This window comes from Leptosomus discolor, chromosome 5, assembly GCF_034619465.1.
Source record: "Leptosomus discolor isolate bLepDis1 chromosome 5, bLepDis1.hap2, whole genome shotgun sequence".
In the NCBI taxonomy this organism is placed as follows: domain Eukaryota; kingdom Metazoa; phylum Chordata; class Aves; order Leptosomiformes; family Leptosomidae; genus Leptosomus; species Leptosomus discolor.
In genome coordinates, this window is record NC_141395.1 from 56409732 (window position 1) to 56423104 (window position 13373).

A 13373-nucleotide genomic window follows, 5' to 3' on the forward strand; every position below is an offset into this window, starting at 1 on the left:
AATACATACTTGTTTTGCTTAAATTCTTAGATTCCTATTAACAAGATGCACCATTTCTTTTTCTAGAGGCTAAGAGAAGGCAAGTTTCTGCAGAGAAACTTTTCATAGAGAGATGAAAATTTTGGAAAAAATTATGCTTTTAAATACTAATCTCAAAATACTTCCCCATGCATTATACCCTGCATTTGACATAGAAGCAGCTTTCTCCATTCTTCTCATTTGACTCAGTGGATATTTTAAGGACAGCGAGATAACCATCTTATCACTATCTTGCTGATTTTAGGGAAGTCATACTGTGACAAACCTTCCGTTTCAGGGGAAAACTTAAGGCCCAAAGCCAAAAGTTATGCTGGCATGGCAACAAAGCGGATGCAAACAATAAGCATAGCCACAGAAAGATTTGGTGACTATCTTTGAAAGGATCCAGGCCAAGTCTGTAATACTACTCATGATAGCTCAAAAAAACCTTCCAGTTCCCTTCAATAAGGCATTTCTTGTCCCTTCACCTGATAGCTACACTTTGTCCATCTTCCCTTAAATCCACTTTCCTTGAAAACAGTCTCTATACAGAGTATTTCCTAAGTTCCTAATTTTTAAAGTTACAATATTAGATAAATTCCTTTTCCATATGTTGTAGACTATATGTCGTGTGTTTGCATGCAACTCCCAGGAGCTAAATTATAACAAATACACTGGGATAGCAAGTTCATTTCCCAGCACACCCATCTGCCGCCCCTTGGAAAGGCGTTTGCTTTACACCTGCAGTTTCAAAATTAGGTCTCTGTCTCTGCACAAGGAAGAGTATTTAAGTCTTTTTTTCCATTTACAAATTTTGATTTTCGGTAACTTAAAGAAAAAGGCATAAAAGTTTATCATCTTTACGCATGCTCGGCTCTCTTCACTAGCAGATATATCACTACTCAAAAGTACAGAACCTAGCAAGTTGTATTTTTTCATTGTAAAGAAGCAACAACAGTTCCATTCAATAGTCAAGTTACTACTGCAAAACTTTCCCTTTAATCCCTCCAACTTTTTGAAAAATGTTAAATATCTTACATCTAATATAACTTTGTTTTTCTTTATTTTCTGACCATGTAATACCCTTTTGATTTCTGGTACCCTTCCCCTCTCCTTTATTATCTCCATTAGTTGAAACACACATATCAGAGCACACTTAACTAGGACAAATGAAAAGTGTATTTCACTGTCAATTCGCTGCTGTCTTCTAAAATGTGTAAATATCCTGTTTATATCATCTATCATCACAGAAAGCCTAGTTATCACGTGACAGCAAAATACGATCATATGAAATTATAAATTATGTTGTACTAACTGTGGAAATACCACACTAGAATCACACCAGTCTCAGTTTGTTTTACAGCAGCCTGGTACACTGCATTGCAGATGGCAGCTTTGCAGTCGCCGAGTATTATGCCTTAGGTGGTGAAGCTGGTATAAGTTCCTTCTTCCCATCTCACTCTTGGTTGCTAATTCTACTATTACAGAGCATCTTGCCACCCAGCTGATGGGCAGCCCAAATTCAAGATGAGTAACACTGCTTAGGGATGTGAACTCCTTCACAGGTTAGTGTATCACATAAGCACACTACTTTTTTGCTTGCTTTCCATCTGTGGCACCTGCCTTCACATTATCTGACTATTGCTACAATCCAGTATTGCTTTCTCCACCAACAGACTTTAAAGCAGCACGGAATTCATGGCTGCTGTGTGTGGTGCTTCTGAACACAGAAACAAAAGCCCTCGAGGACAGTGTTCTGGTCACTACCACACAGGAAATGATGAATCTACAGGAATAGGAAGGCAAAAAAAACCCAAAACCCAACCCTGAAAAACCCTTAAGAGTCATGAGAACAAGCAATGTCAGACTGCTTTAGCAGAGGGGCTGGACTAGATGATCTCCAGAGGTCCCTTCCAACCCCGGCCATTCTGTGATTCTGTGAAAGAACGTCTCATCTTTTTGTTTGTTTTTTAAGAGTCCTGAGAGCTTTGAACACTTAAAGATTACAGTAAATAATCTTTACTTAAAGTTGCTTTGCTAAAATGCTGTTGCCCTGCTTTGCTAGCATCTCCATGCAAAACTATAAACAATGCATGACCACAGCCAAGGGGAACTCTGAGTGTGCATAATCAGCTGGCGAGATGCTAGGAAAGGTCTTAGGCCAGCAGCAGAGTAGAAGACATCATCTCACATCCCATGGAAGAGCAGCAAGCAGAAGGTGGTGTCTGTCCTCAGGAGATGTCAGAGTCCCGAAGCTGCAGACCAGAAACCACGAACCATCTAGGACTAAATAATCACAGAGTCTCAGTGAGAAGTCTGCCTGCAACATGTTGACTGCCGGGCAGCGGCACACTGGGCCAATAGGTGACAATTTGTGTGTATACCCACCATGATTGATGTATAAATGAACACTTCTGGAACCAGCGTCAGATCGGAGAATGGCCAATTTCTCTTCCAATATACTTACATCAATCTAGTTTTCTTAACCAGTCCCTGTCTCCTCAGATCAACTGATCAAACAGGTACAGATGACACAAACAGTAAAGAAAAAGAAACTACCCTGAATTGAGAAACAGCATTGTCTATACATTTTTCTATTCACTATTATAAACGGTATTACCTACAACACTACAGGGAGTAGGAGGTCATTTTAAATCACAAAGAGCTAGCAAAGTAATTTGATACTATTTCGAGTAAGAAATCATAAAAAAAATTACAACTGTAAAAGCTAACTTGCAAACAATGCAGTAATGAATTATTTGCACTCAGGCATCCAGTAACACCTTAGTACAACTAAGGCGTACTTGGTAATTATTAACAGCTACAGATGTTTATGCAGTATCTTTTACCCAAAGACTTAACTGCTTTACCAACTGTTTATAAAAACATTTTGAGGGCCCACTGAACTGCAGCTATACATGCAGCTCCACCACTAAATAAACAGATGGTAAAAATACGCCTGACTGGAGTATCTTTCCCAGTTCGATTTGTGAAGCGCAATAGAAATGAATGCAATAACAGAAATTACAATTAATACTTCAACTTTTGCAAATATCGAAGTAATTCTACCAATAATATGCTTCATTATGAGATGTCAGGCCTGAACAGTTTTAGGTGTGTTGTCTAGAAACCAGAAGTAGGCCGTTAGACTGACATCGGACAATATGACAAATCCTGAAAATAACATTTTTAATCCTCTGGTTAGAAGTGATAGGCAATTGATTGCTACTGTCACAAGTGAACGAAGAGTGGATTTTCTCTTATAACAATCAAATTAATTGGTTAAGAGGGTTTTTATTCATATCAAGTGAGGGGAGGCACCAGACTAACCCGTAACAATGTTCTAGAAAGCTGAAAGAGCCAACAAACATTCCTATTATGAAAATAAAACTGACTTAAATGGGCAATCTAAACCTTATAGACCAACTTACTCAGTAAACATTAACATTTCAGAGGGGAGAAAATACATTCAAAACTGTATGCAAATAATAAATACAGTTAATATCATAGGCATGAAAAACATTCAAAAACATCTGTCGAGAGACATAGGGTGAACACATTAACCCTGTTATGAAATACAGTGGCGATGTCTTCATTGTTAGCTCAAAGGTAGTGTTTGAGTACAACTTCTCACCAAGTTCCTCTTGGAAGATGCATTAACAGATGTTAGTGATGGATGAAAGACAAAGTACTCCTGAACCAAAAACCCAACAGGAGGTGAGCTGTAATGGAATAAAACTCTCTATCCAGCTTTTCTGTTCACCTACGTCAGGTTCAAACAATGAAATCTCAGTTCAACTAGCGTGTTGTGTCTAGGTATGCAGGTGAAGGAGCTATTCATTTCCTCACATGCCATAGTAAGCCCAAAGGAAAAAAACAGAGCAACGTTGTCTTAGATTAAAAATACCAACAAAAAGCAAGCCAAATACAAAACAAAGATACCAAAAGATTGCAATGCTCTCTGCCTCTTCAAAACAAGCAAACTCTGACTCATAAAGCAGTAGTAAAGTTCATTTTCCTACAATGATATATATTTATGGAAAAACATAATTTTCCAGTATTCGCAGCTCATAATCACAATTAGTAACCTGCCTGTTGAACAGCATGTTCAATATCTTACAGTTCAAACTGTCCTAAAGTTACAACACATAGATAGGTTTCACTCAACAGTTGCTACAATCTCATTAAAACATCTTTAGAAATATCTCATCTCATAGCATTTCAGAGTCACTTCCACTTTACTTTTATTTGTGAAATTTTAGGAAAAAGTTTATTTTGAAAAGAAGCCTAAAAAAAGCAAGTATTTTTTAAGCCAGATATGCTATAATTTTTAGATTGATGCTATTTAATCAAATCCTTAACTTGTCTATTCCAGGAAATGGACACCATGTGTCAGGGAAGTTTTTTTGAAAGAATGTGCAGCATTTTCAGGGCTGGGTTTCAGAAAGATTAGCTCTGTGAACAGTGCAGTTGTCCAGCGGTCCACAGGTGTTTCACAAGAATTTCAATAGAAAGTGGGGTATTTATTCACACATGCCACTGCTGCACTGGAAACCCAAACACAGCAGCCTTGGGCATGGTATAAAGCTAACAAAGAGTTATAATATGCATTAAATTATATGGAAGCAACAAACAAAATAATGCATACATATAGACTTCTTCAATCTTTAAATTGTTTTAATGCCCCTTTAACAGAGAAGTGCTCTTTGGCTGCAGAGACTGGCAGTCAGATAAAATTCCATTACAATATTAATAATAAAAAACCCAAACTGACTCTGGCTTACACAACTGGTTTCCATTACTTCTGAATTTCATACCAAAAACAGCTTTGACAAAACAATTTCATTTCACACTACAAAGAAGGTTATGGTTTACAGAGTCTACGTAATTGCTACATTAGCTGTAATGAACAGCAGACAAAAGTGACGCAAAGGGCAGAAGCTGTCTTGGAAAACTTAAGTTATTTAGAAATTACTTAAGATTTAACGGAGCCTCGATGCAGGATTGTTTTCACAGTACAATGCTTGCATCACTAGTGAACCTGATGACCATAACTAACATTAGATATCATTATTTTATATCACAAAGACTTGCAAGGTTAGCCGCGTTCTACAGAGGCTTTGGCACAAAAGGGCTTGTTCAGCCACTCAGAAAGGTAGCAGCACAACACCAACAGAAACAGCTCATCCAGTCTCATTCCACATCTTTTTGGTTATTTATCCAAAGTCATCACAGAGAACCCATACCAGCTGCACCCAGAATTCATGAAATTGAAAAAGCACTGAGTATCTTTTCCACTTCACATTTTTTGTTGGAAAGACCGCTGATTTCCCAGATTATTTTGGAAGTAAATCCACAAGTTATCTTTCAAGTGCACTGCTGGACAGAACTAGCAGACACAAATTTTTGCAGGTGTACCTGTAGGGAAATAGGACCACTCAAGAACTTGTCTCACACACACTGAAAATTTTCTGCAAGTATGAGCTTCATCAGAAGAACTGGGAAGTGACAGCATGCAGCATATAAACACAAAAGCTGTGAGACCAGAAAGACTTATGACATACCAGGAGGCTGAAGTTTCCCATGTTGAAGTTTCCCATGCCAAACAGAGTGCATATACTCTAGGTCACATAACATGATAATGGCAGATCCTCTCAGGGCTATCACAGGGGACCAGTCAACCTCCATTTTCTGAGAGTGAAACCCAAAAAGAAGAGTCAATGGGAAGGGCTTTCCAGAGCACCTTACAGAATGAAGGGGGTTGCTGCCTACTGCGACTTGGAACTCCTAAGATGCTAGAAAGGGCATCTGGAGATCGCACAAGGCTTACAATGAGGTTTTTGAAGGAAAAAAAAACAAGGACAAGCAAAAGGACAAGTTGAAGGTGGTTCAGGGAACAACAAGCACAGGAAAATAAAAGGAAAAAAACGGTCACCTTTAAACAGGTGACTGGTCAGTATGCTTGTCCAGCAATGCACTGCACCCTGTTGCCACAGCCTGTCCCATCTTCTTATTAAACTATGTTTTTAATATTTTCCTGGGTGAAGGGACTCTATTCTGCACATCTAAGTGTGTATGGAAGCGTACATGCCAGCAGCTGGAGCTGGACCACACACAGGTCACAGGGCCCAGGAACCTGATGTGCCAGCAAGTGGAGAGGCCAGAGCCCATGCGTACTGCCTGGGTATTTGTGACACTGTGTGATCGCTGGCAAACACCAAGCTGGACTAGCTGGCAAGTAGGATAAGAGGCTTGGGAGCCAAGTATATTGGAGCAGCCATGAGTCTGGCCACATATTGGAGAGACCAGATGGTCTAAGAGTTGGCTGCTGGAGAGACCAGGATATCTGGGGGTGGCTACTAGTAAGTAAGTCTAGCTACCAGAGAGACATGTTTGTATGTATGCATCTCTTGTGCACAAGGCAACTGGGAGACCAGTGGATCCAGGAGCCCACCACTAAGTACACTCAAGTGTGTAAAGCCCTGGAGGGACCTACAGTCTGTTTTTACCTGTGGGAGTACAGGTCTGAGTACCAGCAACTGGACTGCGAGCTGTGGGCCTTTGTGGTTCATGTGCCCACAGCTGGGGTGCCCAACAGATCAAGGAGCCAGCTACTGAATAGACTCAGCATGTAAGATCAGTTACTGGAGGGATCTATAGTCCCTCTGTATGTATCTACATATAGGTATAGGTATTCATTTATTTTCCACAAAAAAGTGGCTTTTTGGTTCAGGCTTAGCCAGAGAGGGGCACAGGATGCGTCCATTGGCACTGCCTGTGTTTGCCCGAGTGCTGTGTTCTCTCTCTGTGTTGGCCTATGTTACCAGCCATGTGCATATGTATATATGTAAATATGTATTTTACATATGCGTGCCTATTAGGAATACATGCTCAGCCTCACTATTGGCTGGACCTTGGGACACAGAGCTATGGCAGCTTTGATTCTATCAGGCTTCCAGATTTAGCAACTCTTACTACAAACAAAACTAAATATAACTTTGTTAAAAGCCTTCTGAATTATAATCCCAACCATTGTGGAATCAGGAAATAAGGAGTCATGAAATGCTCTTTTAAAACTCCACTCATTACACAAAGTATTATCAATTAAATGAACGCTAAAACAAAGATAATTATCAGTGTAATTAATTATGAGGAAACAACAGTGAATTAACTGTAAGACAGATGTTGAAATGCCTGAGCTGGCTCCGAGGAACAACTTTCATCCAGCAATGTTAGTAACCCAGTTCAAGTGCAACACTATCAAGGCGCACTCGGTTCCTGGGATCATACACCTGCAGTCACACAACACAGAACGTCCCTGCTCTGTGTCTGTGGTCAGGGCACACGAAGAGGGGAAAATGAAGACCCTCAACCACACAGTCATTCAGGTCCCTCAAAGTGCATTTGCTACAGTTCAGACACTCGGTATCTTTGCAGTGCTTACTACCCAGCTTTTCAGAGTAATATTCATTACCGGGGGTAACAAATGAGTAGGTGCACACACCTGAATGAGCAGAGCCAGTTCTGCTCTGATGCTGCACTAGACTTAGCAGCCCACGCTTGAACCTTGAGTGCCCACTGGAGACACCAACAAAAACAGTTTGGATCTTGCACTGAAGAAAAGAAACCCTCATGAATTCTGAAAACTGCGAATCCACTCAGAACAGTTAGCATTCTCTGCATGAGGCCAACAAGGTCTCCAAATTACAACGCTTATCCACTATTTAGGGTATCCCAACTCTCATCTTGTATCACTCTGGATTAATGTGAGTGACTGCAGTACTCTTCTGGAACACACACCCACCTGAATAGCAGCACTACCAACTGGCTTCTAAACCATCAACTTTTTTCCTTTTCTATTTTAAAAAAAATAATTTAATGTTTGTTTCTTTCACTCTCTACCCAGCAGAACGCCAAATAATGCCACTATTGCATGACCCTTATATTAGTAATTCATAAAAGTTTAGTAAGTAGCGTACCATTCATAAGCTTTACAATTATCTTATGATACATAGCAGTAAATATGAAAGAGCACCTTACCAGCTTTGGGCGTATTTAATGTTTTCATTTCCACCTTGCTACACTTATTAACGCTGAAACATGCTTTTGTAGTCTTTACTTTTCCAGTTGACTCCACAGACTGTGTAAAATTTGCGTTTTGATTCTGGCCATATATGTTAGAAAGCAATGAAGCACTTCCCTCTTTCTTATCTATCTGCAAAAGAGAAACAAGCTCACAGTAGCATTCCCTTTGTGCAGTTGAAGAGAAACAGAGAAGAGAGCAACGAGAGGGGATCTTAATAGATACTAATCTTGATACCAGACTATCCACATAAATACATACATCCCTACACGAATATATGCATCCCACTGTTCACAACAAAAAGCACATGCATACAATACTGAACACCACTTGTGCAAGTAGTTTATGAATTGAATTTAATAGGAGTCTTCTGCAGATAAATCAATAAAAATTGTGATGCTTTTTTTGGTTTATACTAAAGGTTTCAGAGAAAGTTCCTTGAAGCAAAACTGCAACTCCATGTACTGACATTTCATTACTAAGTGTCTTGGTTTAACTGCTTTTGCCAAAGCATTTCAAACATTTGAATCCAAAGCAGCTCACACCAAGATGCAATCCATACATCAGCTACACTGAGAATTGTATTTGGACTCAAATACTGATTACTTTTATGTATTTGAAAAACATTTTTCTGCATCCACTTCACATTCACACAATGAAAAAAACCTACCTGAGAAGCAAGACCAAATGTAGTAAGAGCAAAGGTGTCAAGATCTATTCTGAACAGAATGATTACTTAAGCAGAGGTTGATTGTGGTGAGCTCAGATGCTATCTTTTAGTAACAATACTGTACAAACAAATACACTTTTTAGTGCATCGGTCAGTTTACCTCCTTTGATTTCATTTCTTGGTCCATCTCCTTAGTTTCATTCTTGAGATAAACTGTGATACTTTTTCCTGGTGGTATAAACCTTGGCTTTTTGGCTACATTTCCTAGCACTTGACTTGGAGCTGCTGATCGCCTCATATTTAGTTGTACTGCTCTGGAGGGTGGAGAGGAAGGAAGGAAGCAGATAAAGACAACTGTAGTCAGAACAGGCTTTAAATATAAAACTATATGCATAGATAACAATATAAACACTATTTTAAAACAAAATAAAAGATAGCATAAAAGGTTTTCAAATAATCTTAATTCACAAGCATAATACAACTTAAGAAAAAGTAATATCATTGCAATGCATTGTTTAATTGTTTAAGAAAGATCAGCTACAGCAAATTCTGCAGCTGAACACCTCCTTTTTCATTTGAAAAGCCAATAATGCAGTTCTTAATAGCAAGAAATGCTCTGGAGATACACTATGTAGGGCTGTTTAACACACTCAGACCAGTTTATAAAAAGAAAGACAATTTGAAACAGAACTAACTATTCTGAACACTTAAAACATAATGTTGAAAAGCTCATTATTAGTGCACAATGAACAGCAAATGTTGAAGGTATGTTTTATATCTGGAAGTAGTATTTTGCATTAAACAGTCAATTATATCGGTCATTCAGATTCACTGCAATAAGATTAGAATTCAGCAGAAAATTATCTCAAAATTACAGTAGAAATTATCACTCCATGTTATGTCCACTTGAACTGTGAAGGGAACATATTACAGGTTTTCCCTCAAACTATAAGACCATTATTGCCCTAAACAACCTCAGGACAAAACCAAACTTACACTGATGTTAATATACAAAGCATACTTGCAACCACTAGAATAACAAATTATAATCTTAATACTTCAAAGCAGTAGAAACAACACAAGGAAAGAAAATTCCAGTAGAATAACCCAGCAGCTGGAATGACGAAGACAAGCATGGTACAGCAATTTATGGAACATATTTTGGTTTGGAGTCACCATCCCTGGAGACATTCGAAACCCGCCTGGATGCGGTCCTGCACAGCCTGCTTTAGGTGATCCTGCTCTGGCAGGGGGGTTGGACTAGATGATCTCCAGAGGTCCCTTGCAACCTCTACCATTCTGTGATCCTGTGACTCAATAATCTTAAGGGTCTTTTCCAACCTCAATGATTCTATGATTTGTACATGAACTGTTTATTTTAATTGATCCCCCAACTGTTAGGTAAAAATAAACCACAATATGGATTGAGGACACAAACTTCTCTACCGCTCTACCACCTTGAAAGAATGTTTGCATCCTGTTGCAACAGCCAGTGTGTTTCTGCACTTTCTTGACACTACTCTGCACTCCAGTGGCTTACTAGGGCACAACAGCCTTTTTTTCCCCAAGGTCTGCACAGAAGTACTAAGCAAGTACTGTCAAAATATTTTGCAAACACGTGGACACTAACGCAAGCACTGCTGTCTCCTTCGTATCTGAACAATTAGCATATATAGGATGTTACTACGTAAACCAAAATGACCTGAACTGTTGTTACTTCCATTGTGGCTGTTACTAAAAATATAAGTAAAGAGGTCTCTGGCTGTGTCAAGAGCAGTTCGCCCAAGTTAGGCCTACCTGACAATTGCCTTAGCACATGACCTTTAGTTAACCCTACACAATAAGGGAGTACCTCGGTTATTATAACAGGAGTACCCATAGTGTAAACAACTGGTAGTCACTGTGAAAGTTGCAAAGGTGTCACGAACCTTCCAGAGGAGCAGACTGCAAGTGCCAGCGCTGACCACAGCCAGCATCAGGTGCCATGTGAATTTGAACAAGTTCTCTACCCAGTCCTATAATGCATGGTGACACTTGGGAAGGCCACCCAGGGCACCCCATGACTCTACAGGAGGACTATGGAGCATGGATGAATTGCGACACTAACCCTGCCCACTTCACTTCCAGAACTTGTCACATGTCTTGTGGAACAGGGGACTTGTGCAATTCATAAACTGCACGTATCTGTGATGAAAGTGGTTTGTTTTCAAATCCATTTGGCCTTTGCACTGTCACTTGCTCTTAAATCACAAAAACAGACTAATTAAGAGATTTGCAAATTAGTAAGAAATATAAAAGATATGAACCTTGATAACTCAGTAACTTCACTCCTGTTAAATTTAAGAACACGTAAGACTATTACCAGTATGACCTACTTGCAACTACAAAAGCCATTAGGGCTTGTGTTTTTTAAAATGTAATATTGCTTCCAGCAATACACCTCTCTGTCTTCAAAATATAAGCTTTTATAAAAGATAATAAAAATACAAATAAAAAAATGGTTTATATTTTGTATTTTTACAGTACTATACAGAAAAACGGCCATTATGGATATGCGACAAATGATTGCTGCTAGATCTTTTAGATGAGATCAGAGCGGGTGTAGCAACGGCACGGAATAGCTCCACATTACAGCTAAATCAATTGACAAGCAAACACACCCTTTCTTCTGAGACAGCCACCAATATGTTGAAACACCCTGTAGTTGCAACACTGTTGAGTATGGATGCAGGGCAACAGCTGGGGGCAATGAAAAAAGCACTGAGCCTGCCTTTTATAGCAGCCTAGCTTGACAAAATTAAGCATACCATGAAACCACAGCCTAAAATATCTGATGAATGCATCTGGTTTTGCAAGCATTGAACACAGTAGAATTTTTCCCCTTAAAGGCACCTTAACAGCTGCATTAAAGTGAAATACATATACAAAGAATGTTTCAAAATTTTACATGTTCAACTCAACACAGTATGCACAGAGTCCTGTTACAGGCAGTTACGTTACTCATCTTGGCACAAGCTCAACCAGCTGCTCTCTTGAACACTGGAATAGGCATTCCCAGCATTGGAGAAGAAGCTAAACAGTTTTTGTGGACAATTACAAAGACAGAATCATTAGCTTGGAAAAGACCTCTAAGATCATCAAGTCCAACCGTCAACCCAGCATCACCATGCCCACTAAACAATGTCCCAAAGTGCCACATCAACACGTTTTTTGAACGCCTCCAGGGACAGTGACTCCACCACTTCCCTGGGCAGCCTGGTCCAATGTTTGAGCACTCCTTCAGCAAAGAAATTTTTCCTAATGTGCCATCTAAACCTCCCCTGGTGCAACTTGAGGCCGTTTCCTCTTGTCCTATCGCTTCTTACTTGGGAGACTGACCCCCACCTCGCTACAACTTCCTTTCAGGCAGTTGCAGAGAGCAATAAGGTCTCCCCTCAGCTTCCTCTTCTCCAGACTAAACAACCCCAGTTCCCTCAGCCGCTCCTCACCAGACCTGTTCTCCAGACCCTTCACCAGCTTCGTCGCCCTTCTCTGGACACGCTCCAGCACCTCAATGTCCTTGTAGTAAGGGGCCCAAAACTGCACACAGTACTCGAGGTGCAGAATAGATGCGACACAGGATTAACTTTTACTCAGTTAAACCACAGGCAGCGGGTGCATCGCCTTGAACATCAGTATTAGTGAAAAATCACTTCAAATTAGTAGTAACTAATGATTTGGAGCAGGTCCAAGAAGCAATGCCATTCAAATTGCTATTATCCTGCCCGCCCCGCCCCAGCCGCCCGGTAACGGCCGCGGGGAGGTAGGAGACGGGGGGCGGGGGGGTCGCGGGGTGTCTCCCTGCGGACAAGGACCGGGGCCGGGTGTGCCCAGCCGGCTCCGCCCGCCGCCCCCGCGAGGAGAGACCAGCAGCCCTCCTGCACGGCGACCCGCAGCCGGGGCCGCACCTCAGCGCCTCGGGCCGCATCCCAGCCCCCCGGGCCGTATCCCAGCCCCCCCCGGGCCGTACCTCAGCCCCCCCCGGGCCGTATCCCAGCCCCCCCCGGGCCGTACCTCAGCCCCCCCCGGGCCGTACCTCAGCCCCCCCCGGGCCGTACCTCAGCCCCCCCCGGGCCGTACCTCAGCCCCCCCCGGGCCGTACCTCAGCCCCCCCCGGGCCGTACCTCAGCACCAGCCCCGCCGCCGACTCGGCACTCAATTGTCCCGCCACCGGTTCCCGTCAGCCCGCCGGTCACCATGCGCACGCGCGCCTCCCGCCCCGTGCAGCGCTCCCCGCCAAGCACGCATGCTCCGAAACCGTGAGCGGGGGGGGGGCTTCAACTGCGTATGCCCGACCCCTTCCGCCTAGGAAACACGCAGGTGTGCGTGCGTTGTGCTGAGCTACCTCTTGGCGCGGCTGGAAGGGGCGCATGCGCGAGGCCTTCGTGCCACACACAGCATGGCGGCGAGGCCGCGTTCCCTGCGCAGCGCCGCGCGGCCGTCAAGCGAGAGGGGCCGCGAAAGTAACCTGGATTTCACGACAGCGAGCGGCGGCGGGGCGAGGCGGCGGCGGGCGGGGTGAGCGGTGGCTGTGGCCGCCGTGGGGGCTGCCGGCGCGCCGGG

At 42.1% G+C, this 13373-nt stretch overlaps 1 protein-coding gene across 1 annotated transcript in view; it reads right to left on the reverse strand.

Moving 5' to 3' along the window:
* Positions 1-12969, reverse strand: part of RAD54B (RAD54 homolog B) — a 63712-nt gene extending 50743 nt beyond the window's left edge. Inside the window, 3 exon segments of the mRNA XM_086464991.1 lie at positions 8059-8233; positions 8932-9085; positions 12935-12969. Coding sequence (XP_086321117.1) covers positions 8059-8233; positions 8932-9069 — 313 coding nt within the window. The 5' untranslated portion in view covers positions 9070-9085; positions 12935-12969.
* Positions 12970-13373: the final 404 nt, after the last annotated feature.